Source organism: Acipenser ruthenus, chromosome 12 (genome assembly GCF_902713425.1).
Source record: "Acipenser ruthenus chromosome 12, fAciRut3.2 maternal haplotype, whole genome shotgun sequence".
In the NCBI taxonomy this organism is placed as follows: Eukaryota; Metazoa; Chordata; class Actinopteri; order Acipenseriformes; family Acipenseridae; genus Acipenser; species Acipenser ruthenus.
In genome coordinates, this window is record NC_081200.1 from 26,360,102 (window position 1) to 26,387,641 (window position 27,540).

The following is a 27,540-nucleotide window of genomic DNA, read 5'->3' on the forward strand; positions in this document are numbered from 1 at the left end:
CTGATTGTACTCTATGTTCACAAAGTTTAAATTGGGGAATGCACTCAGGTTTCATTGGTTCATCAGTAGCAACATGGCCCTGTTAATATTTAACCTGGTTTAATAATGGAGATAAGCTACTGTATAAGGGGAATTTCTGTGCGGATATTATGTCATGAGAAATTGACGTGAGCTTTTGCTAACTGAAAACATTGAAGGGATTAGAAATTATTGCAAAACTATACAGTGCCTATAGAAAGTCTACAACCCCTTGAACTTTTTTCACATTTTGTTGCGTCAGTGCCTCAGAGTTTCATGCATTTAAATGAAGATTTTTTCCCACTTATCTACAAACCACATCTATCTACTCCACACTGTTAAGGGGAAGAAAGTTTTTATTGAGAAAAAAATTATATATTAAAAATACAAAACTGAAAGATCATAATTGGATAAGTCTCCACCCCCCTGAGTTAATACTTGGTGGGAGCACCTTTGGCAGCAATTGCAGCTGTGAGTCTGTTGGGATAGGTCTCTACCAACTTTGCACACCTAGATTTGGCAATATTTGACCATTCTTCTTTACAAAACTGTTCAAGATCTGTCAAGTTCCTTGGGGAGCGTTGATGGACAGCAATCTTCAAGTCATGCCACACATTTTCGATTGGATTTAAGTCGGGGCTCTGACTGGGCCACTCAAGGACATTTACATTTTTGTTCTTTAGCCACTCCAGTGTAGCTTTGGCTGTGTGCTTTGGGTCGTTGTCATGCTGAAAGGTGAACTTCCGTCCCAGTTTCAGCTTTCTTGCAGAGGGCAGCAGGTTTTCCTCAAGGACTTCTCTGTACTTTGCTCCATTCATTCTCCCTTCTATCCTGACAAGTGCCCCAGTCCCTGCCGATGAGAAACATCCCCATAACAGCTGCCACCACCATACTTCACAGTAGGGATGGTGTTCTTTGGTTGATGCACTGTGTTGGGTTTGCGCCAAACATAACACTTTGCATTTAGGCCAGAAAGTTCCATTTTAGTTTCGTCAGACCACAAAACTTTTTGCCACATGGCTACAGAATCTCCTGAGAGTTTTTTTGCATACAGGCCAGTTTGTGGAGTGCTTGGGATATTGTTGTCACATGCACACTTTGACCAGTCTTGGCCATAAAAGCCAGTAGCTCTTGCAAAGTTGCCATTGGCCTCTTGGTAACCTTTCTGATCAGTCTCCTTGCTCAGTCATCCAGTTTGGAGGGACGGTCTGACCTAGGCAGGGTCTTGGTGGTGCCATATACCTTCCACTTCTTAATAACCGTCTTGACTGTGCTCCAAGGGATATTCAAGGTCTTTGATATTTTTTTTATACCCATCCCCTGATCTGTGCCTTTCAACAACTTTGTCCAGGAGTTCTTTTGAAAGCGCCTTGGTGCTCATGGTTGAGTCTTTGCTTTGAAATGCACTACCCAGCAGAGGGAACCTACAGGAACTGCTGAATTTATCCTGAAATCATGTGAATCACTACAATTTAACACAGGTGGAGGCCACTTAACTTGGTGTGTGATTTTGAAGGCGATTGGTTACACCTGAGCTAATTTAGGATTGATATTACAAAGGAGGTGGACACATATCCAACCAAGCTATTTCGGTTTTTATTGTTAATTTTCTACAAATTTCTAGAATATTTTTTTCACTTGGAAGTTGTGGGGTAGGATGTGTAGATCAATGAAAAAACATTTTTTAATGCATTTTAATTTGAGGCTATAAGGCAACACAAGGTGAACATTTTGAAAGGGGGTGTCTTCTATAGGCACTCTACATGCAGCATTTCTTAAATGACATTAAAAATACTTACAATGGAAATGCGACGGATACCCAACACAGATGTATTGGGTCCACCCTTAAATATTGATTTGGTAACAAAGACATTTGGATATCTTCCCTGTACCAAATTATTTCTTAAATAGTCATGTCCCTGTAGTTGGAAATAATAATGCTAGTGTGCACAAATCTTCAGTTTCTACAATATTTTACAGAATGTCTGGGCTGTCTGATGCAAATTCTCAAGCAAAAAAAATGTTTGCGAATGTATGAAAGTGCAAGAAATCCAGTTATCGTATCCTTTCCCCCTTCCTGTCTTTCTTGGACAGCTGCCTTCACAAATCCTATCGATCCCAAAAACAGACAGTACTGCTGAGCAGACACCTAGCACCCAGTAGCCGTGTGTTCTGTGGTAAAGAGCCAGATACCATCTCTACCTATTCCACCAGGTTTGTCGTGCTCCAATGTACTTTTAAGTGGAAGGGTGGGGGGTTTGAGGGGAGGGGTGCTAGTGAGTTCATTCAGTGTGTGTTCTAACTTGGTTGTCTTGTGTTCTGGGCTGGAGTAGCACATGGTACAGCAGAGAAGATAAGCACCTATAACCATCAAAATTATAACTGAATAAACTTTGGCATGTCATTTTTACTATATTCTGCGTGTAGCATAAAACGGTTGCTGTAACTGTATACTAGTGGGTGCTCTATGATTGGTAGTTTTTACTTTCTATCAGAAGACCAGGAACGTAATCCTACTTTCAATCAGAATATCAGGAACGGACTGTTGTGTGCCAATTTAATCCCTGGTTAAAGGTTCATGTGATGACCTGCTTGTGATTGGAGTTGTGATTTCTGTTTTCTTCAAATGCTGTCATCCCAGGAGTCTTGACGTTGGTGTATGCAGCCACTGCATGAGGAATTAGCTTGTTATCATACCTCTTGTGAAGCTTTCCCGTATTTGTTGCTACACAATTGTCACAGAGCATTAGTTTATAGGTCTTGTGGAACACATGACATGTGACTACATAAACTTGCAAGCAGTGCAGACTATAGGATTGATTTAACTTGCATTTCCAGTGTATTTGGATGGCCAGTGAGTTACAGTATACCTGTGTTAAATTAAATAATTTGTGTTTTTTTTAACCTGTGTGGAACTTATCCAATTAATTTTTGGGCTATATTTATATTCTGCTTCTATTTGTAAAAATCAGATACATGTCGCATGCGATAAAACTAATTTGGAAAAGCAGACCCTGTTTTGGTTTGTTTTGTTTTTAATGTGGAATTGTTCTCATTAAAGGTGCTGGCTGGTCAGCATGGGAAGTCTAAACAATGTAGTTCACACAGCGGGTACTATAGAGCACTAAACTAGCAACAAATCGGTAATTGATTACAGCCACAAACATTCATTGGTTGATTCGCCCTGGTGCCCTATTTGGAACCTTATTTAAGAAGTGAATTAATATGTATAGTAATCGTTCATTCATTCATTCATTCATTTATTTTATTTATTTATTTATTTATTTATTTATTTATTCCCCCCCCCCCATATGTAGTGAATCCTATATAGACCCATCCTATAGATCCTTTAAAAAAAACAATATTATAGTTCACTGAATGGCTTTAAATAGAGACTTTATCCATTAATAGTGAAATTGGATACTTAAAAAAATGACTGAAATTCAACAAAACAGTGAATCCTTCTAATAAAGACCACTGGCTGTTTTAAAGATGAAATAGTGACATCAGTTGCATTCCAGATTTATTTTATTTTTTTTTTTACCAGAAACTTTGTGTTGGCAGCAGTGTAAGCCTAGGCAGGAACAGCAAGGTCATTGTTCTTTCATGAAGGGAGTTCTTTTGAATGGTTCTGACCATTTACATTTGGATACAGGGCCAAGATTGTTAGAACAACTGCACAATCAGGAGCCAAATGTATTAATAATGGTAGGCAGAACTAGAATCGATAATTTGCTGTGGAGAACTGTTACTGTACAGAATGTGGTACAAACAAAATTCCAGAGGGCAGGTGTTGTGTGCATGCAAAAGAAAAGCTGTGTAACTCATGGAGAGAGAGTGTATAAATGCCTATTTTGATGACGCTGACCTCATTTGTTTTTCCATGTTGGTGATGATCTAGACCAGTGGTACTCCACTCTGGCCCTTGAGATCCAATCCAGTCCAGGTTTTTACTCCAAGCAGGTTCTAGTGTAGTTAATTGAAGCTGTTAAGAGGCAATTAACTAATTTAGGACCTGGTTGGAATAAAGACTAGGACTGGATCTCAGGGGCCAGAGTTGAGTACCACTGATCTAGACAGATAATGCTATCATTCTTTTAAACTTTTAAAGCATGTTTCAGTGGCTTTCCACCAACACATAATTAACATAAGTGATTGGCACAATAGTTTGTTGCCTCTTTTGGCCCACTTGAGCAGGAATTATCCTTGTACTTCTGATGGGAAAAGCAGAGGTTATTCATGTTTTTAATATTCTTTCATTTTGATTTGGCTTGCAAACAAAACTATAGTGTTACTGAATATTTGCCCCGACACTACATGCACAGTACTTGCTTTTTAAAAACACAGAAAAAATAATAAAATAAGCTGTTCATGGGATAAAAAGACAATAGACCTCACCATTACAGAAAAAGAGAATCTAGGCCAAAGACAATGGGGATTCAGAAACCCAGAGCTGCTCTTACTCTTAATTCTCCTACCGAGACTTGATCTAGCTGCACAGGAATGCACTGGGATGCCTCTCTGCTAATGCATTCTGCAGCTGTGCAATGCTCAGTGGAGCACTGCGCCAGCAATTGCAGTGACAACTGGGATTGATGAAAGCAGTAGCCACCGGCTGAACATTGCTTACAGATGTTCTTTTTGATACAGTAACCTGCAGACTGTCACAAAGCTGGCCCGTCACTGTCTGTAATCAACTGTGTCAATCGATGTGATGGTTGCAGTTTGTTTTAGAGCTGCCTAATGGATTGTCAAGTGTAAAACCTGGCAGCGTTTCCTACACTTATTTTTGTTGACCTTTGTTGCTGTGAAAGTAAACAAATACAGGAGGCTGTGTGGTCGGGTGGTTAAGAAAAAGGGCTTGTAACCAGGAGGTCCTCGGTTCAAATCCCTGCTCACTCACTGACTCACTGTGTGACCTTGAGCAAGTCTCTTAACTTCCTTGCGACACTTAGCCTTCGGGTCAGACATTGTTGTCAGTGACTCTGCAGCTGATGCATAGTTCACACACCCTAGTAAGTCGCCTTGGATAAAGGGGTCTGCTAAATAAACAAATAATAATACAGTGCACTGTTTAGCCACTTTATTAGGAACCTAATATCAGGTTGGGCCACCGTTTGCCTTGATCACAGCCTTGACGCAACGTGGCATAGATTCCCAAGGTAGTGGAAGGTGTTTTGATGGATGTTAATCCATTCATTCATTAATTCTTCAGCCTTGATAATTCTGTCTTACTGTCTTTTCCCTCACCTAACTATTTGTGGCCTCAGCCGTCTGTCTTGGCTACCACTTGACTTTTGTTTTGCCATTGCTGATACAGTATAAAGACCAATGGCTTGGAGCAGCCTAACCAACATAACTGTTATTACTCCTGTGGCACCTGCTTGACGTGCATCAACTACGTATCATGCCTCTTTCAGTGCTGTTAGATTATTGCCTTTCCCCATTTCTGGTAGACAATTGTGCTGCTCCCACAAGTGCTTCCAGGATCTCATGTCACATCATATGATCAGCCTAAATTGCTTTAATTCAGGGAGATGCCAAATCCAATGGTGGAGACAGGTTCTAAAAAGTGGGCAGGCAATGTATATTACAGTCAAGACCATGTTCACAATAATAATGTTTTGTGTGCTGTACTGAACTCTATGCAATATGAAATACAACATAAAACATTAGTTTTGTCCTGCACGTCATCAGAGCCATGCAAATGGCACGTTCATTTGCTCTGCATGTTTTGTCTACTCAGCTTTGCACTGCTGTGCGCTTGTTTTTGGCCCTTCATGTTTCCTATAGACTGTTAATTGCACGCTTTAAGACTCAAGTTGTGCATGCTGGCATTTCAGTTAGCCCTGCTGTTTGTAAAAGCTGTTCCCAGTTTTAAGTCCTTCAACATTAAATAATTCAATTACCGTACAAGCGATAGTGCCCATCAATGAAGGCTGTACCTTGTGGTGTGAGATGGGAGTTATGCAGACATTTTTCATTTAACTCGCTGAGAACATGTCCCTTGAAATTTTATTGCAGTTATAATAAAAAAAGGTGCATAAATAAGTGTTTTTGGAAGCAGCATTAAATGATCTACTTGGGGAATCTATCATTTTTAACAAAAAAGCTTTTTGGGGGGGGGGGGGGGAGTTATTTTACATTCCAAACGTCCTCACTGACATTGTCCCTTGGTCTACTGGTGACATTTTAAAACATAATTTATATATATATATATATATATATATATATATATATATATATATATACAGACGTGCTCAAATTTGTTGGTACCCTTACAGCTCATTGAAATAATGCTTCATTCCTCCTGAAAAGTGATGAAATTAAAAGCAATTTTATCATGTATACTTGCATGCCTTTGGTATGTCATAGAATAAAGCAAAGAAGCTGTGAAAAGAGATGAATTATTTCTTATTCTACAAAGATATTCTAAAATGGCCTGGACACATTTGTTGGTACCCCTTAGAAAAGATCATAAATAATTGGATTATAGTGATATTTCAAACTAATTAGTTTCTTTAATTAGTATCACACATGTCTCCAATCTTGTAATCAGTCATTCAGCCTATTTAAATGGAGAAAAGTAGTCACTGTGCTGTTTGGTATCATTGTGTGCACCACACTGAACATGGACCAGAGAAAGCAAAGGAGAGAGTTGTCTGAGGAGATCAGAAAGAAAATAATAGACAAGCATGGTAAAGGTAAAGGCTACAACACCATCTCCAAGCAGCTTGATGTTCCTGTGACAACAGTTGCAAATATTATTAAGAAGTTTAAGGTCCATGGAACTGTAGCCAACCTCCCTGGGCGCGGCCGTAAGAGGAAAATCGACCCCAGATTGAACAGAAGGATAGTGCGAATGGTAGAAAAAGAACCAAGGATAACTGCCAAAGAGATACAAGCTGAACTCCAAGGTGAAGGTACGTCAGTTTCTGATCGCACCATCCGTCGCTTTTTGAGCGAAAATGGGCTCCATGGAAGAAGACCCAGGAGGACTCCACTTTTGACAGAAAAACATAAAAAAGCCAGACTGGAATTTGCTAAAATGCATATTGACAAGCCACAATCCTTCTGGGAGAATGTTCTTTGGACAGATGAGTCAAATCTGGAGCTTTTTGGCAAGTCACATCAGCTCTATGTTCACAGACGAAAAAATGAAGCTTTCAAAGAAAAGAACACCATACCTACAGTGAAACATGGAGGAGGCTCGGTTATGTTTTGGGGCTGCTTTGCTGCGCCTGGCACAGGGTGCCTTGAATCTGTGCAGGGCACAATGAAATCTCAAGACTATCAAGGCATTCTGGAGCGAAACGTACTGCCCAGTGTCAGAAAGCTCTGTCTCAGTCGCAGGTCATGGGTCCTCCAACAGGATAATGACCCAAAACACACAGCTAAAAGCACCCAAGAATAGATAAGAACAAAACATTGGACTATTCTGAAGTGGCCTTCTATGAGTCCTGATCTGAATCCTATCGAACATCTATGGAAAGAGCTGAAACTTGCAGTCTGGAGAAGGCACCCATCAAACCTGAGACAGCTGGAGCAGTTTGCTCAGGAAGAGTGGGCCAAACTACCTGTTTACAGGTGCAGAAGTCTCATTGAGAGCTACAGAAAACGTTTGATTGCAGTGATTGCCTCTAAAGGTTGTGCAACAAAATATTAGGTTAGCGGTCCCATAATTTTTGTCCATGCCATTTTCATTTGTTTTATTATTTACAGTGTTATGTTGAATAAAAAATCAAAAGCAAAGTCTGATTTCTATTAAATATGGAATAAACAATGGTGGATGCCAATTACTTTTGTCAGTTTCAAGTTATTTCAGAGAAAATTGTGCATTCTTTGTTTTTTGTGGAGGGGTACCAACAAATGTGAGCACGTCTGTATATATATATATATATATATATATATATATATATATATATATATATATATATATATACACACACACACACACACATATATATATATATATATATATATATATATATATATATATATATATATATATATATATGTGTATATATATGTATATATAGTATTAAAAACATAAAAAAGTCTAAAGAGAATAAAGTAAGCTTACTGTGACATGTTTGTTTTAAACCCATTTTCATATTTACTCTTATTTGCATTTTTATTGCTGTCCCTGCTTTTGTTCACTAAAATGTCCTCACCAACATCAGGCATCATTTTGATCATTTCGATGTTGTTTGAATAAAGTTTTTCTTATTGGGGTTAAAGGTCATCTTGTCCTTGAGGAATAGCAGCATGTGCTGAGGCAAGACCTCTCCTACTTTTTATGAAATTGTCATGTATTATATGAAATCTCTGTTTAGAGACTTTTTATGCGTCTTCACCAACATGAATAGAAATGAGGGAAATATGTTTTTTCAAAAAGCAATAAAAATAATTGAAAATTAAATTCCTGTCCTGACATTGCTGTCAAAGGCACATGTTAATGGCCGCCACCAACTGAAAAAATTAGTTTGGTTTTTGTTTTTCCCCTCACTAACATTTTACAGTTATTGTCGTCTCCAACATGTTTATTTAAATAAAACAGATGTTGGTGAAAACACTTATATGTTGGTTAGGAAAATTTGCTCTTAATAAATAAATAAATACATTAAACAAACAAGCACAAATAAATAAACCAAACATGGGGTCAAAAGCATATAAATGCAAATGACTTCATGTTTTTGAAATTCTGAATTTGCAAATGCGATATGCATTTACATCTGGCCCCTAAGTCTGTCCTAAATCAATAAAATTACTTAGTTTATTTTCTAGTCATCATGCCATCCAAGAGAACCAGTAAGTTAGCAAGTGCTGAAAGATGCAGAAAAAAGGAAGTGACAGGGAAAGGCAAGGCATGTATTTAGAGAATGAAAGAGAAAGCAGCAGAAAGCTTTACAGGGACATTAGCAAAATGACAGATAGGGAATGCAGGCAGGAACAAAAAAAAATGGAGATCACAGAAACGACAGTACAGAAAAGCTAAGGCAGCACTGCCACTCAGCGCACCAGTTTCTCCAGAAATGGCAGACAGCATTCCTAATGAACAGGAATACAGAGGCTTACAGGAAACACGAAAATTATCAGGGGATGCCGGGAAGAATGGGTATAGCAAGCAATTAAAATACAAGCAAAGGAGATGAAACAGCTGAAAGAACAGCTTTGCAACTTAAAAAGAGAAGTAGAAAAATGGAAAAAGAAGTACTACACAACTAAAAAAAATGCCCAATTCACCAGGTACAAAAACAAACAAAATTTTGAAAGGCTGTAGTGTCAACAATGAAGTGAAGAAACAATTACTTTTACACAATGTAGTTGTTGAAGTCCAAAAAAGAATGTCCAGATTCAGACTTCTAAAGTAGTACAAACTGATTGTTGTTGACCCTTGGGAGAAATACTATTCTGAAGTTCTAAATTGAACTGGTTCCTTTTCTTGTTTTTTATGTGTTGCTAATGTGTACTTTTTGTTTCTGGGAAAGCCATTGACAATGCAAGGCTACAGTCTAGCTGAGAAAACAATGTAGCACTTCCTGATCCAGAAACCACTGCTGTGAATCAAATGGGCCATGCTGTCTGTGGAGGGCTGAAGATCAGTCCTCTACTTTCCCTCTGGTTGGGATTTTGAACTGATTTAGCTTGCATACAGTAGATGTGATTCTATGGGGGTCTCTTCAGTTGATTTCTACTGAAACCAAATGTGCCTGGCTTTGCGCATGTTGAGCTTGGACTGAACAGCCTTCCTCATTCCATTCAAATCATATGACAGTGTGGCCTTTCATCTTTGCTAACTCCACCTACTCTCTTTGTCTGCTGCAGTGGTGGCCAATACTCCAAATACTGCAATCCATTTTGGTGGATCTCAACAGGTTCCGCGATCCACCAGTAAGCTACGACCAACAATTATTAGCAGGATTTAATATAATAGTGTCCAATACGTAAGATAGCAATAATTAAAAGAAAACCACAACAACAAAAACGTAACAAACAAATCATTTTTGTAACATTAAGCATAGGTAGTTTATATAATAGAAACTTACCAGCATTTTTCATCTGAGTCTTGAAACCTGTAGCCAGTTTTTTTTTTAGGCAACTTGTGCACTTAAGTTAAATTTTAGGCATGCTAAGAACAATTTAGGGGCACACAAAAAAAATACAATTTTGCTCGAAGTTATTGTTGAATATCTACAAATCTTTTTTCTTTGTCCTTCCTTTCTTACATAACACTTGCAGGGCTTGAATTTCAGCAAAGGATCGCAGGAATCGCGCAGAGATATTTTGAGACACCAAGCTACTGTATTTTTCACCCAATTTAGAATGCCTGAAACACTACAACAATCTCTAAGGAAGTGGGTGCCAGTGACGAAAGCACTATGAGCCGCATTCTGAGTAGTTCTGGTTAAAATAAATAAATAAATAAAAAGTAGTGCTGGATTTTTTTATATATATAAATTTAGTCGTTGCCAATTATTTTTATTATTTTCTCTCAATTTGGAAAGGCCAATTATTTTTTATTAAGCTCAGCTCACCGCTACCACCCCTGCGCTGACTCGGGAGGGCAAAGACGAACACACACTGTCCTCCGAAGCGTGTGCCGTCAGCTGACCGCTTTTTTTCACACTGCGGACTCGCCATGCAGCCACCCAAGAGCTACAGCGTCCTTGGACAATGCAGCTTACAGGCAAGCCCGCAGGCGCCCGGCCAGACTACAGGGGTCGCTGGTGTGCGGTGAGTTGAGGACACACTGGCCGACCTAACCCTCCCTCCCCCCGGGCGACGCTCGGCCAATTGAGCGCTGCCCCCTGGGAGCTCCTGTCCTCGGTCAGCAAAGGAATAGCCTGGACTCGAACTTGTGACGTCCAGACTATAAGTGCTGGATATTTTAAGTGCCGTGAGACTATTCTCTTGTACGTGATTCTTGGCCGCTATCTTTTTAAGCATTATAGAAACTCGGTACACTGCAGTAAGTAAACAGTTAAATAAATAAATAAATAAATAAATAAAAAGACGATATTAAGTCTATTTAGGTATTGTTTTGCAAGCTGTGACTTTAGCTAAAACTCTATTCTCACATTTTAACATCTGGCTCTGTGTTAAAAATGCAGTCTTGCCTGCCATCAATTCCCCTGCATCCTGACAAAATGTGCAAAACATGGATTTTTTTTTTAACACTGTCAAACTTAAGCCAGGGAAAATCTTTTAGCCACTGTTGGTTGAACTTGTATGTTCTTTTGCTACTTACAACTGTGAACATGCTGTAACTAACAGAGCCCTTCTAGAAGTTCACTGTTCGCTTTCATCTTCTGACATACCTTCATTGCTCATTTCTTGTAAAGATGCCGACATATCTGAATTTTGTTCATCGCAGTTTTATTTTGAAACCTCTCCAATCACATGAAAATTTATTTATTTTCCTAATCTTGGTTTGACAAAAATTGGCGGGGTATGGGATTTGTAGTTTTTAATGTGTGATTAACAGTGGGCAATGGACACCAAGAAACTACATTCCCAGAGTACATTACGATTGACCTTACGATGAGAGTTTAGATCCAACTGCGAGTATTGGCCACCACTGGTCTACTGTATATAAATGTAGACTAGGTGGGGCTGGAAGAGTAGAAAGATCACATTGGCACATGATGCAAGCCCGAGCACTTTGGAATCTCTGGGCAAGCTCAAAGCAAAGCCATGTGCAGGCAGATTTAGAGAGAAATGAGCAACATAACCCAGAACCACTCTGAATGATTGCAAACACTGTAAAATAGTAAGGGGAAAATTAAATACATCAATAAATAAATGACATACGAAGCGACCTAATGATTTGAAATGTTTTGAGTTATGGAGTGACTGAGTTGAGTCTACAGTACCAAACTAATTTCAGTGATGTCCTATGCAGGGTATCGAAACCCACTAGTAACCCACTGTGTTGATATTGTAGCTCCCTGGCAAATCTCTTGGAAGAACTGACTGGGACTGCAGCAGGAATCCAAGCCAATACACAGATGTGTGTCTTTAATCCATTAGTATATTAAAAGTATATATTACTTGGAAAGGGACACTTTGCTTGGAATACTGAACGAAGCTTGGGAGTTGAACAACAGTTGTACAGCCCCAACCTTGACTCTCTGGGGTCGTTGTGCTATCCTGTTAATAATAGCAGATGTTACTACCAGTAGGATTTTTATTGGCACTAATAAATCTGAATTTGCTGCTGCCAGTAACTGCACGAAATCCACTTCCCTTTCTCTAAACTTAAAACCTCAAAATATTTTCTCTTTCTTCAGCCCTGATGTTAATCTTCAGTCTTTTTGCAGTTTCTCGCTGGCAGTAGAATTTGTACTGCTGTTTTCTACTGGTTCTAGTCACCTGTGTTGAACATCCTAAAACCAGTTGACTTGCCGGTGACTTGGACTCGAGTCACTTTTTTTTATACTTGAGACTTGATTTGGGACTTGATTAAAATGACTTGACAACAATAAAAATTCAAACGCTACACCGGAATTACAGCTTGTATTGCACCCTCGCTCTGCCCGTCCTCTCGCTCTCTCCCTCTCGTGCTGTGCACTTGTGTGTGTGTGTGTGTGTCAGTGTTGCCAAGTCTCAAGAGTACAAAAAAAAAAAAAGCAGCACTGCCTTTCAAAACAAGCCCAACTCATTTCAGAGGGAGGGGAGTGGGGGTGTTTATACAAATTCCATATATATTTTTTTTTAGTAGTTCTTGTTTTGCTGCATATGACATTACACATTAAAAATATTAAAATAATACATTTGTGTGTACTTACATTATTAAAAAAGGTCCTCCTCGCTCTCTCTATCCTCCATGGTTGTTGCCTCAATGTTGTACATTCCCGTGCAACCCACGACTCTCAAAAATTTTAAAGCGACTGTTAAAAACTGCCAGATTTCTTTTGCAATGCCCTGCCAAATTTTGGAAGTAACCAGCCAAAAAGTAGCCAAATTGTGTTTTTTAAACCAGCCAAAAACCTGTACTATTTATTTATACCAGTTCCAGCAGTGGCAGCACCAGTCTTACCAGTCCCAACAGTAGCAGCACCAGTCCCAGCAGTGGCAGCACCAGTCTTACCATTTCCAGCAGTAGCAGCACTAGTGTTACCAGTCCCAGCAGTAGCAGCGCTAGTACCAGAAGTGTCAGCACCAGTTCCAGCAATAGCAGCACCAGTCTAAACCCATCTCCTTACCCATACGGAACAAAAATATATTTTCCATATACAATAAGAAATGTATGAATCTTATATTTGCCCAACATCATTATTGAATTAAATACAATATATTAAAAATATATTATCAAGATATTTTATACATTTCATACACCAAAATCGGCCCCTTTTCTAGATATGAAAAATATGAGATACATGGTAAATATGTTTTATGTATTTAAAATAGCTGAATGTGTATATATGTTAAATATTTCGTTAATGCTTTTAAAATATAAAGTAAATATATTGAGAAATATAAAAAAATCATATGACAAATACATGATGTACACATTTGAAATATTTACTTTAATGCATGTACTTGTGCATGGCACATAATAAAAAAAAAAAAACAATATTGTAGCTGAGCAGGACATTTAAAATCACCTTTATGGATTAATAAAGGAAACACCTTCAGCTCTTCTCAAAACATCAGAGGTGTTTATTTGGCAGAGATTGCCAACAGCAGTGACTCGCACGCACAGAGATTTTTTTCCACACAAAAAGCCCAACCCCCAGCATCCTTTGCAAACAACTAATTTACATGTCCACTCAGGCAATATCTATATATGACATACATATTTATTGCTTTGTATAATAAATATATTGATTTTTATTAAATAAAAAAGGTAAATACATGTTTCAATACAATTAAATATATAATGTATGTACTGTGGTATATATTTAGTTAATGTTTTTATCAATGTTTAATCAATGTCTAAGGTCAACATCACATATTAGCATCATTATACGTTTCAGGGAAACTTATGAATACATTCTTAATGTATTTTTATTCAGTTCCAAAATATTTACACAAATTTGTTGCTAAATATATATTTAAAACAGCATCCATAAATGTTTTTAAAATGTATGACGACTGTAAGGCAAAAACATAACATATTTTAAATGTATGGTAGGTTTGTTGCAAATATATATTTATAACAGTATATTGTAAAATATATTTGTCAGTTAAATAAAATGAATTGGTAATGTATAAAAAATACATTAAAATATCTGGTGCATTTGGAGTATATTTTAAATATAATTTAATCTGTGAGCCATGTATTTATTTTATATGTTGAAAATATATGGTAAGGTTATAAATATATTATTCATATATTTAACATGTTTCTGTATTTACTTTCCATATGGATATTCATATTTATAAGTTCTATTCTTCTTGTCCTTTTAATATCACATATTTCTAACAGTGTGAATGGGGTCATTTTAGGTTGGGAGATTTGTTTAAAAAAATAAGTGCTGTGAAATTTCAAACATCATCCAAGGTGGGTCACTGGGTAAAAAGAGTTAGCGACTTATATTAATAGTCTTCAGACTTCATGAACAGGATATGCAGGGTGTTTTTTTTTTGTTTTTTTTTGTTTTTTTTAAGATAAAAATTAGATTTTTGCCTCAGTAAAAATCTATTCCTAGCTACGCCCTTATACTTTGAATAATCCTGTAAATCGCTTTGGATAATAAGGCGTCAGCTAAGTATTATTATTATTATTATTATTATTATTATTATTATTATTATTATTATTATTATTATTATTATTATCATCATCAGTTCAATCAGGGTGGCTATTACCAGAATTGACACTTGACCGTTGTGACTTGAGACTTGACTTGAGACTTGGCTGTTGGGACTTGGGACTTGACTTGGGACTTAACAAAAATGACTTGGTTACAACTCTGCCTAAAACTATATACATTTTTGGTTTTGGACTTGTAAAAAAATAAATGTATTTGGCTGATATGCCAAATGATTTTAAGTGTTCTCTCTCTCTTTTTTTATAGGATCAGTTTGACAACCTAGAGAAACATACGCAATGGGGAATCGACTTCCTGGAGAGATATACAAAATTTGTTAAAGAAAGAACGGAAATCGAACATGCCTATGCAAAACAATTAAGGTAATGTTTAATATTGTACTGTTTACTATGTGCTGTAATTGCCTCTGTTATTGCCAAGCTGGATTCATGATAGATTGTACCCATTATTATCTGACCTCACCGCTTTTTCACAGATTTTCACAGATTTTTTTGTTGTTTTTGTTTTGTGTTAGCATGCTACATAAGGCTTATGGTAAAATGAATTCAACAAATCACTATTGTTTTTAACTAAATCCAAGCTTTCCTACAGGTTATTTATAAAAGTACATAATGCAAGCTAGTACAATTCTTTGAGAAATTTCAAGACGAGGTATCTGTGTCTTCATTTGGTGTAATGTGTGGTTTGTGAGGTTTCTTTACTTGAACCTGTTTTCATATCCCCACTTCTGTAAGTACATGTGTTTCCATAGCAACACTGGGGTTAAGGTCAGCTTTTGTGCCATTATGACTTCAAATAAATCGTCTACTAGTTTTGTTCTTAACCAGGTACGTGATAACACACAAATACAGTGTTCAATTTTTGATTGAGTTACATTTAAACCAAAAGACTTTGTGAATGGAGACATTTTTTTTCTTTATTTTTATTTTTTTAGCACTTCTAAAGCTGAAATTTGCAAATGTTAGTTATACTTTCTAGTGGTTATTAGAATCCAGAAAAATAAAAAAAATTCCTGCTGTAAACTATGAAACAGACATGGTCAGATATATTGAAATTAAAAATTAAGTGGGCTTTCATTGTCCAATTTAATTTATTATTCTGTATTCATAAAATGGTTTAATTTGTACATTATTTGGATGATGCCCCATTTTGATCAATTCCTGTTTGCCCTCATTTTTGAGAGTGCATAATTTCCCTGAAAGCAGAATGGTTCTGAAAACACTTCCCTTGAATTCCACACCTGTTTCTGCACTGCCGTGGAAACAGTAATTGAAGTTCAAACCCAATCTCCCAATCCCACCCCCCCACCCGTCTGTTTTTTAATGTTTTAGCCTGCTGTTAAACCCCATTTAATCCCAATGGCAACTTTGGGATGTCGCCTGGATACACTATTGTGAGAAGCTTCACCTTGTGAATTATAATGAGCTGTGTACTATGTCCATCAAGGAAAACAATAAATCAGACATCTTCTCAGGAAACAAAAAGAGGGGGAGAGAATGAAAACTCCACTGGGGCTTAAAAATAAAATTTAAAAAAAGTTAAAGTTTGTGTCACCATCTGGGCACATCTTATACTGTAGTCTTGGCCACTAAAATTAAGATTTTAGAGCAACTGAACACCTATCACCAGTCAGTATTAATGTAAGTGTTGGGGTTTTTAGTTATAAAGCATAGGTTGGGTGTTGAATCTGTGATCCACTTGTCTTAAATGCATTCCAATGGGGCATGTTCGTCTGTGAACAAAAAAAGTCTAGAAATCTTTTTTTTTTTTTTTTTAATAATTTAGTCGTTGCCAATTAGTTTTTATTATTTTCTCCCCAATTTGAAATGCCCAATTATTTTTAGGCTCAGCTCACCGCTACCACCCCTGCGCTGACTCGGGAGGGGCGAAGATGAACACACGCTGTCCTCCGAAGTGTGTGCCGTCAGCCGACTGCTTCTTTACTCTCTGCAGACTCGCCATGCAGCTGCCCCAGAGCTACAGCGTCGGAGGACAACGCAGCTCTGGGCAGCTTACAGGCAAGCCCGCAGGCGCCCGGCCAGACTACAGGGGTCGCTGGTGCACTGTGAGCCGAGTACACCCTGGCCGACCTAACCCTCCCTCCCCCCGGACGACGCTCGGCCAATTGAGCGCCGCCCCCTGGGAGCTCCCATCCACGGTCGGCTGTGGAATAAACATTCAACAAACAAGTACTGTACCAGGGAGGACAAAAGTACACGATAACAATCTCTAACCAGTAACCTGTACAGTATTTCTAAGTCTCTAACCGTTTTAGATATCTGAAGATAAAATTCAAAAAGACTTTCCTTGAATAAGCTAGAGGGGTCTATTTTAATAATCTATTGTGATGTTAATACAACTTTCCCCCAGGGTGATTAATTGGTCCAGTTAGAATTATTACACACAATACAAATACAGTGTGAAATTAGATCCTCCAACAAAACAGTGTCATACATTTTAGGCTACCACTGTTTAGATTATTAAAATAGACCTGGCACAGTTTGTTTGGTTTTGTGATTTTAAATTATAATTAGGCTTGCTACTTTTCGATTTTAATCGGTAAAGCTTGTTAAATGTCGAATTCCCCAAAAATATGACTTTGACTGAAATAAATTTACTTAGGATAAACGTTGGTAAAACTACTTGCTTTTTTTTTTTATTTTCTCACCAAAAATAATAATTTTTAGTTTGTGTAGTTTTTATAGTTGCTGTCTGTCCCTTCTCCGTTCAGCTCTGAATGGCTAGGAGTCGCTGTCAGTCATCTCTTTGGTTCCTTATTCAGTCATTTCATCCTGTTCTGACAGATCTTGTTGGCTGAAGCAGCACTAGAATGCTCTCGTTTGTTTAAATGACTGTCAATCATCAAGACCTGCACCGACTGTGCACTTTCATTTGACAGCTACAGCACCTGTCATTCAAAGCGCCTACTTTTGAAATTAGCGGGTTAAGATGTAGGTAAGCTTTTGCTATAGGTATACAGTGACAGTTACTAGCTTTGATTTGAAAATGGGGCACAAGAGGAAAACATTTAATGAGTACTGTGCACAATACCCAGACCGATGGCTGAACTCTCCGCGGCAATACGAAGCAGGCCCGTCTGCCTTGTCTTCCAGTGACTCAGAGTCCAGCTGTGCTGAATCAGGAAAGAGGTGGAGCTCAGACTCTGAATAATAAGTGCAAGTTAGTTCTGTTAAACTATCTAATGTTTTGTTCTGTGTGTATTATTTTTACTCGTAAATGTATGCTATAAAAGTCTGTGTAATACACTTTTATATGCTGCGTTTTCTGTGGTTTACAAGGTATAGCTCCGTTGTGACCAAATGTTATTTCAATTAGAATGATGGTAACCATGGTTTTGTTGCATGTTGAACATGGTAAAGGGGTTTCGCTAAATGAGATATTTCTCAATTGCATAAAATTGCAAATATATATATTTTTTAAAGTATAAACGTTGATTTTACCCATTCTTTTTTAATTGAAAAATAGATTGGAAAAAAAACCTGGTATATTATTTAAAAAATAAATGCCAATATTAATTGTTGATTTTCGCCAAAAAATGATAATCTTTTAATAAGAAGGCTCTTTTGAATTAATACACAGAAATACCAGAGGTCAGAGATTCAGATCATGCCTGTGAGTCATTACCATTATCACAGCCAAGAGTGATGTGCAGTGTACAGCATAAAACACTTAAATGGTTTAGTGTGCCCGCCCACGCCTATTTCATTTTGTGAATCCTGGTGCTTAATGCTTCACGTTTATTTCCCCCTGAAACATTTCCTTCCAGTTAAAAAGCGAATTGAATGCAGATCTTGGTAATATCAAATAAACCATCTTTTAATAAAGATTTGATCTTAACGTGAGCTGGCAAGTGAATAGTTCGCTATGTGTGGTGTGTGACTGCATCTGTGATTTCATTAATGAAAACTGCTAAATATATTTTTTATCAATAAATATCTGAGGGTTTATGCTTTCTTTTATCATTTTTGTAATAAATATACAAATAAAACTAAAGTCCTTAAAGAACAATAATGTATTCTTCTGTTTTGTGACAGGAACCTTGTAAAGAAGAACTGCCCGAAGCGCCCCAAAGATGAAGAGCCCAGGTAATTAGTCTCAACACTAGCCCTATCTACACCAGTGATTTCTGTGGTGAGCTGAGTCTGAATAATTGGTTCGTGCAGCACTGCTTGGTAGAAATTGAAGGTCAGTTCTGTGTGATTGGGCCAATGCTGAGAGGCTCTTAGTGTTACTGAACAGTGTATAGAGTTTTTAGTATTCGTGCAATATATTTTTCAGCGTAATTGAGATTTGTTTTTACATTTTTATTGACATATGCATGGTCATTAAATCAGTTTTGACAAACTATTTTCCTTTCACATCAGTTGAGCTTCGGGTCGTCCCATCAGAATGTCTTCTAAATTCATAAGATCGGTTGCTAAAAACCTGTTCAATTAAAAACATTTAATTGGTTCCCAACTCTCCCAAAGTTCAGCATTTTGATTAATTTATCTGTCCTATCTGCTTGGTCCGACACAGGTTTAGAGGGGTGGGAACAGGTTTATGAATATGCATAACAATGGAATGGTTTAGATATATTTACTGTGGAGTTGCTGGTATTAAATGAGTTCTGGCACTGCTTTCTTTTCTTACTGCTGGGACAAATGTTTATATATTCAAAGCAATTATGCTTGGAAAATAATGAGGCAAAAATAACCATGTTCATATTGGTTCCTATAACAAAATTCAGAATCAAAAAGATACCCTGCAAATGAAACCAGTGCATAATGAAGTCTCTATAATAAACAGCACACATTCTACTGTACAGTGTTTCTCTTATTCATTTACAAGGTCATTTAAGCAGCTCCATAATGTGAACGATTAAAATTTGATTATGCTGTACCTAATATGCATGTCTGTCTCCGGTGATGTCAGCTTTGCATTTATTACAAACATCAAATTCATCAGAGATGTACTTATTCTAGATCTACATTTACAGTTGCAGTTTGTACAGTAGCTTACACATTGACTTCTGTATTTGATGGAGCACTAAATTCCATTTAAATTGCACTGCAAATGGGCGGCATGGACCAAATGCTTATACAAGGCAGATACTTTTGTCTTCACATTCATAGCTTATCGATTAGTCCACTGAAAAAGACTCAAGGAACATCCGTGACCTTAGGAGAAGCTACACATAAACTGAACGTCACTAGAGCTGGAGCTTTGATGTGCTTTTTAATTTGAATTAATGTGCGCACACAAAGGACTCTTGTTAGTTTGGGTAGTGTTTTAAATGAATAACACCAGGACTGAAAGAAATGTAAATAGTTATAATATTTGTATCCTTAAGTTAAGAGAAACGGAAACGTTAAAGACGGGTTGTTATATTAACAAAACAAAAGATTAGGTTTAGGAACTATTTAAATGCTAGATATCCCAGGTACATCCAGCGCAGGTGTTACAGTTCGATCCCAGGAGCATCGTGAGGAAACAATGATCAGTTTATGCATAGAAGCGATACAGTTCAATTTGCTCCCCAAATCTTTTTCAGTGGACTAGTTAATAACCTGCTTCTCTCACACACACCCACACACACACACACACACACACACACACTGCTTCTGTATTTGTGTAGGTTTTTCTTCCTTCCCAAAGTAATTAATTTGTTATCTGAACTCCCTCTTAGAGTTGGATTAGTTCATTCGGGAGTTGAATTAGGTCTTCGACTTGGCCTCTTATGTAAAGACCGCTGTAATAGAAAATTAAATGACTTAGCCCTATGGAATTAACAAATTCATGCTGCTATACAGAAAAATCTACCTGATCTAATTTTCTTTTTCTTTCATTCCTTTTTCTTCCTACACACCTGACTCCACACCTAAGCACGGTCCTAATCACCCATATTAACAGACTGATCTAATAATGGATGTTGTTTACACCTCTCGCTCATAGAAGGGCTACAGCTGTAGCTAAATCATCCATGACTTCAAAACGCTCAGTCAGTATTCCAGGGTACGACTATAAGAAAAGAAGTCAAGATGATGAACGTTTTGGCTAGCAGTGCCTTCATCAGTGTACCGATTTATTGACCTTTTTAATTAGTACACTGAAGAGGGTACTTGCCAAAATGTTTGTGTACTTGACTTTGTTTATTTAAAGTTTTATCTTCTATGTTTGTGTTTTGAAGTTATGGAGGGGTCAGTGGCCTGGTAAAACCACCATGATAAAGTATTGTCTGGTTTAATTTATATTAAACCAGACAATATAAAAGTCTTATATAATTTTTTAGGTCTTCTCAGTACGAAAATCTATTGTTCTATCTGTTTTACACAAAATATGCAGGCAATGGTGTGATTTGCTTCTGTGGTATGATGTTTCTGTTCAGCTGCAAGTTATTTAAAACAATGTTGTATTCCATAATGTTTACAAGTCAACGCTACAGAAACAGTTTGTACTTTTCAAAGGATTGTTTTTCTAAAGACATTTACAGATCTACCCATTCAGTTCTAAGCCTATGAAAAATAAAGTGCAATTGACAAGAAATGTAATTTGCATCTACTGGAACAGAAAATAAACTAAACTGAATCTAAACCAGGTTAACAGTGATAAATTATACCCATACAAACTTGCTGTTTAATAGTTAAATGTATACTGAAGGTACAACATTATGAACCCACCAGTTGTCCAGCTTTGATCCTATCATCTCAAAAATCTAATCGTAACACCTTTTATATGAACGATCACCACTGAGTAAAATGTAAAATAAATTCATTCAGACATTTTGGAGCAGCCATGGTATTGAAAAAAGATGGTTGCCATACACTCATATTGGATATGAGCTCAAAGCCAAGGCCATTCAACAAGTGCAACATTGGTTGTTTAAACCTTCCTAGTTTCAAGTCAATACAACAAATAGTCCCTGAGATCCAGAGATAGCTATGAGATTGCTCTTAGGACTGCTCCCTGTGAAAACCTTCTTGCATTGGTTGTTGCTGTTCTACTTCTGTCCTTTTAGCAGCTGACCACTTACTGAACTGCTGCAGGTGGTCCCCTGCTGTATGTGACAGATGTAATAATGACACCCCAGAGTTATCCCATGCCACTGTGTAATGCCTGCTGCTTCTTCCTGCAGGTTTAGCTCGTGTCTGTCTTTCTATACAATCCTCAACGAGCTCAATGACTATGCAGGACAGCGGGAGGTGGTGGCGGAGGAGATGGGGCGCCGAGTGTATGGGGAGCTCATGCGCTACACTCATGAGCTCAAGTCAGAAAGGAAAGTCGTAAGTGAATTTACACTTTTTTTGTTGTGAAGATCCGTGTACAGTACAGGGAGTCTCATTTTAAAGGTTCGTACATTTTTAGATTTATTTATGGATTCCAAAAAAAACCAGTAGAATCTGATCGGAAGGCATTACCGTCTCAGATTGACCACGTTGGGAAGGTAGGTACTGGCCATACAGGCAAGTTCAATTACCAAGGTTATCAGGCTTTTATTGCAATTAGAAACCAGTACGCAGGGCCTTTTTATTGTTTTTTAAACTTTTTAAATCTTTAATTGACTTATTTATTTATAATATCTTTGCTTTCCTTTTGCTTTTTTTTTTTTTTTTTTAAGCTAGTCATTCCATTAGGTCATCTAGTGCCCAAAGCGGGTCCTCCTGATTGGTGGTTGAAAGTTCTGAGGTTTCTGATACTACTGTATATAGGGGTATTGTTTCAAGAGTAATCCATTATTAGGTTGAGTTGTTTGTTACGTATTTTTTAATAAAAATATCTGTTTCATAATTCTGAATGCATTTAGTGACATTTTAGAGCTTAATTTAAATGTAAATATTCTTATTTTGCTGAATGGTGGGTAGACTGTTACTACCAGTTCATATAGAACTCCTAAAATATGCGATTTTAATAGATTTGCTCACATGCTATGATTAATTGATTTTTTTTTTTTTTTTTTTTTAAAGTAAATATATCTTCAAATCCCCCTTCTACTAAATGTTTAGCCATTTCCTAAATGTTTAGTCTTACTAGGAAGGTCTTTATTCTCCTGGTCTGGGTTTATATTCTCCATTTGTCTCCAGTGTTAGACATCAGTAGTGAAACTATGGACATCCTGTTATCATAGGTTTTCATATAGAATATACATGTTACAGTGTCTATACGCATCCAAATAATATATAGATTACAACTGTATATATCTTGGGGAGCAAGGTAGAATAAATTATTAATTTACCATTTGTAAAATGAAATCTGTTCAATTCCTAGTTTTCCTGTCTTTCTTCTACAGCATCTTCAGGAGGGAAGGAAAGCCCAACAGTATCTCGATCAGTGCTGGAAACAGATGGATAATGTACGTTTGTATTGCTTATTAAATGGAAGCCTCTGCACAGAGGAGTGCTGCTGCTGATGATGATGATTTAAAGCTGGAGCCTGATGTCCCGAGGCAGCTATGGCTGCACTCGTTGGTGTCTGCTTGGAATGAATCACTGACATGTGCAGAGTCTCGGCTCTTTTAAAGCAGATTTCAGTCAGGTCTCAAAGCTGGGAGGGGGATTTTACTCGGCTAAGGCATTGGTGTGTTGTTTGAGGAGAGTAAATAAGTGGTTTGATTTAAAATGACCTACAGTCTCTTAAAATGACAAAGCTCTATAAGAATGGGAATTTGTCCTACAAGTGAAAATGGTACTATGGAAGTTGATTCACCTTTAAAGGAACTACCACAGGGTATCTTGTGCTTTTTTGCATTTTTTCTACTTTGCATCCATTTTGTAATGCAAGTGCCATCTTTAAACAATATCTTCTGTTAATGATTATGCTAAATAGCATACTGACGGCTGCCGTTGTCTAAAGATGGTGCTCACGTAGAAAAAATGAATGCCCTCTATCAAAGCATAATGGAGTGTAGGATGCACGTCATAGTCTGGACGTCGCCGGTTCGAGTCCAGGCTGTTCCTTTGCTGACCGAGGACTGGAACTCCCAGGAGTCAGCGCACAATTGGCTGAGCACCGACCGGGGAGAGGGAGGGTTAGGTCAGCCGCGGTGTCCTCGGCTCACCGCGCACCAGCAACCCCTGTGGTCTGGCGGGGTGCCTACGGGCTTGCCTGTAAGCTGCCCAGGGCTGCGTTGTCCTCTGACGCTGTAGCTCTGGGTGGCTGCATGGTGAGTCTGCAATGTGTAAAAAAAGGGGGCAGCTAATGGCACACACTTCGGAGGACAACGTGTGTTCGTCTTCACCCCTCCTGAGTCAGCGCAGGGGTGGTAGCGGTGAGCTGAGCTAAACAAAATAATTGGACACTACTAAATTGGGGAGAAAACAACAAAAAACTAATTGGCGATTTACTAAATTTAAAAAACAAATAAACCAACCTATTATTGGCTATTTTGACTTAATGTTATGGTGTGTCCGAGCTTACCCCCACCCACAATCACATTAACAATAATAATCACAATAACAGGCATTGAGGTATTATAGTAAAAATACAACTTTCAAATTCTAAGCAAGTTACAAGCTTACCAGTGCCATTAATCAATAAAACAAACAAACTTTTTTTTTTACTTCAAATATTACAAATAGTTCCCTGTTTAAAATATATATATATATAATATATATTCATGTTAGTTCAACTCCAGAGTTAATCTTCATCATCCGGATGTCTTTTTAAAATAGAACTGCAGCATTCTCCAGCCGGATTGTCGTGAGTCGCTGGTGTTGAGCACAGAAAAGAATTCCTAGTTTGCTGTTTGTTTTACGTTTCTTTTCATTCAATTTATGTTTAGCGCTTCCCATGTTCTACAGTCGTCTGTCTACGAGTGTAGTCTACAGCCTTCCTGCATGAAGTACATAACAGCACATTACTATCGGCGTGAAATTCGTCCTTGCCAAACTCTGCTTTGCGTTCATACATATGTAAAGGCCAGCCCTGGTCTGGGATTGCAGACCCTGGGCCACATCGTAAGGGTGGCCTAAATCTAGGCCGGCCCTGGGCTGCCTTTTCTTTTTTGGAGCTTTCATATATGAGAAAAGGCGGCCCTGTGCCGTCCTTAAATCGCAAGTGTGAATGGGGTCATAGAGAGGTACTGACTGAGGACGTAGTCTGTTAAGAATTTGTCAATATACATTTAAATTAAGTGTGGTAGAACAAGAACCATACAGGATCTGAACTTAGTAGAAAATAAAACAAAATAGAGGAACTGCAGCAGTGCACAGCTAGCGCTGATAGGAGGACAGCGTCAATTATTAAAATGAACAATTCATTTTGTCTTTCTATTGACTGTCTGCCTCTGTTCTTGAAGCCTGTTTTATTAGCTGATGTTATGAGTACATCATTTTAAGTGGCTTCAGAGGATAGTTGGGATATTATGCAAAACACAGGGCAGTTTAAAGGTTGTATTTGCTGTATGTTTATTCAAATTTAGCCACAGCAGACTATTAATTGAAAAGTGACGCTTACGGATTATTTTTTTCTATTATATAGTATTAAATTACTTGGCCTCATTGATGCATTGCTGTTGTATCATGGCTGCATGAACCAGATATCAAATGTACCTATTAATCTATTTATTTTTTAGCTGGAATATCTCAATCGTTAGCATCACACATGAACACATCTAATCTCCCTGGCACGCTTTCAGATTCAATTAATTCATTAACCCAGTACATGCATGTACATGTTTTTTTTTTTTCCCCCTAAAATAAATTTGTAAAAATTCAAAATACTGCTTAGTATGGTACTCTATCATGTCTATCAAGACTAGAACAATTCTTGTTCCGATTTTATAAAAATAAAAAGGTGCAGTAATTAGATTTTTTTAAAAGTTTCGGCTACTTTTCTGATTCCAGGAAGAGAAGGTTTGATTTTTTAAAATTATTTATTTTATATATTTATTTATTTATTTATTTATTTATTTGTATTTAAGATACATGGTTGTTCTTGAGAAATCTGTAGAAATACAATAAGAGTAAAAAAAAAAAAAAATAACAATTTATACTTGCCCTTTTTTTTTCTTTTTCTTTGTAGAGTAAGAAAAAGTTTGAAAGAGAGTGCCGAGAAACAGAAAAGGCACAGTTAGGCTATGAAAAAATAGACAATGACCCCAACGCAACCAAAGCTGATGTGGAGAAGGTAAGATCAGCGTTCTCTTTGCAACAATGCTAAGAGTCACCTCTAATTCTACTTGGTAAGCTCACTTTGATCCAGTCACCAGTTGAAAAGAACCAGTGCTTTAGAAATCCTTTTTCATATATCTTGTTAGCACCAGGAAAGTAGATTTGAAAAAAATAAAACCGGAATTACCAGTTGCTGGTGTTTTTCAATACCCAGACTCCACTGCTATTTATGCCATATTCACATTTGCATGAAATACTAACAACATCATTGTCTTTTTTCCCTTACACAGGCTAAGGCGCAGTTATATCTACGAACACACATGGCTGATGAGAGTAAAAATGAATATGCGGCCCAACTGCAGAACTTTAACGGGGAACAACAAAAACATTTTTATTCTGCGATTCCAATAATATTTAAGGTAAGTGTATTGTCAGTTATTGATTTATTGTATGTTCATTATTGTGGTCTATTTTAAGGATCTAAACAGTGGTGCATATATTGCAGAAATGTTTCCACTGTATTTGTATTGTATTAAGTAATGTTAATAAGGGAAACAAAAATCAAGCCTGTTGTAGAATACTGTATTATATATAGAGTTAAAAGGCAGCACTATTTAGACCTGTCACTGTTTAGATCATTAAATTAGACTCTCTTGGTCAATATTCCCGATACATTGGATAAGTCTCCTGGTATAGTGTGCAAGGTGAGTCATACAGTCAGAGTTAAACAGGCTGTGCAAAGTTGCTTCCATCTTCATTGGTGATTCCACAGGGAATGTCACATTGGCTCTGACGTTCCCGCCGGTTAGGGAGGCCACCCTCAATGCAAGACTTCCTACTGGCCAGGCACCTTGTAAAATTTGCAAGGCTGTCCTTTTCCCTCCAGAGGCCTGTAGCTGGGGACAGTTACTGTCGATCCTTTTTTTTTTTTATTATTTTATTACAAAACTGGTGGATGTTGGGAATCAACTGAAAGTTTTGGGCTATCAAAAGTTAGAAAAGAACAGCATCAATAAGCACAAACAAATATGTTCACATTAGGGTTCTCTATTTGAAATTCATGTTGTTGTGTGTTTATTTTTGCTCAACAAACTGTCAGATAGTAATTATTCCAGATCATAGATTTAAAAGTACAATGTAGTATCATTAATGAAAATGAATGAGAACAGTGCCAGATCTCTACTGACAAAGCCAAGCCATGCCTGATGGAATGAGAAAGCTTGCATGTAGACTGTCAGCAGTCCTCAGTGTAGGACAAGGCAGGATACAATGTCTCTGCAACACATTAGAGGCATTCTAGAAGTAGTATTGTGGCAGAAATACAAAAACAGCATTATTCAAGAGTTATGTAAATAATCCAAGACCTGTTTTTTAAATAAAATGAATAGATTATTGTTGAAGCAACGATTTTCTGTGCCTAAAGCACCACAGTAAAAAAATACTTTGTGACCCACTGTGGCTTTCTTTATTCCAGAATTTACAGGACATGGATGAAAGGAGGACCTTGAAGCTGAGTGAGAGTTACAAAGGTTTCGCAGATGTAGAGCGCAAAGTTATTCCCATCATTTCAAAGTGTCTGGAAGGGATGGTGGTTGCATCAAAATCAGTGGACGAAAGAAGAGTAAGTGAAACTAGCA

The 27,540-nt window shown here is 37.5% G+C and overlaps 1 protein-coding gene across 2 annotated transcripts in view; it reads left to right on the forward strand.

Annotated features, from left to right (window-relative positions):
- The window catches only part of LOC117416972 (formin-binding protein 1-like), a 91,957-nt gene that overhangs the window by 39,787 nt on the left and 24,630 nt on the right, over positions 1-27,540 (forward strand). For both annotated transcript variants that reach the window (XM_034028497.3, XM_034028499.3), the window contains exons 2-8: positions 15,042-15,157; positions 18,851-18,901; positions 21,931-22,078; positions 23,083-23,145; positions 25,815-25,919; positions 26,194-26,322; positions 27,378-27,524. In XM_034028497.3, the coding sequence (XP_033884388.3) occupies positions 15,042-15,157; positions 18,851-18,901; positions 21,931-22,078; positions 23,083-23,145; positions 25,815-25,919; positions 26,194-26,322; positions 27,378-27,524 (759 nt within the window). The remainder of the gene's footprint in view (positions 1-15,041; positions 15,158-18,850; positions 18,902-21,930; positions 22,079-23,082; positions 23,146-25,814; positions 25,920-26,193; positions 26,323-27,377; positions 27,525-27,540) is intronic.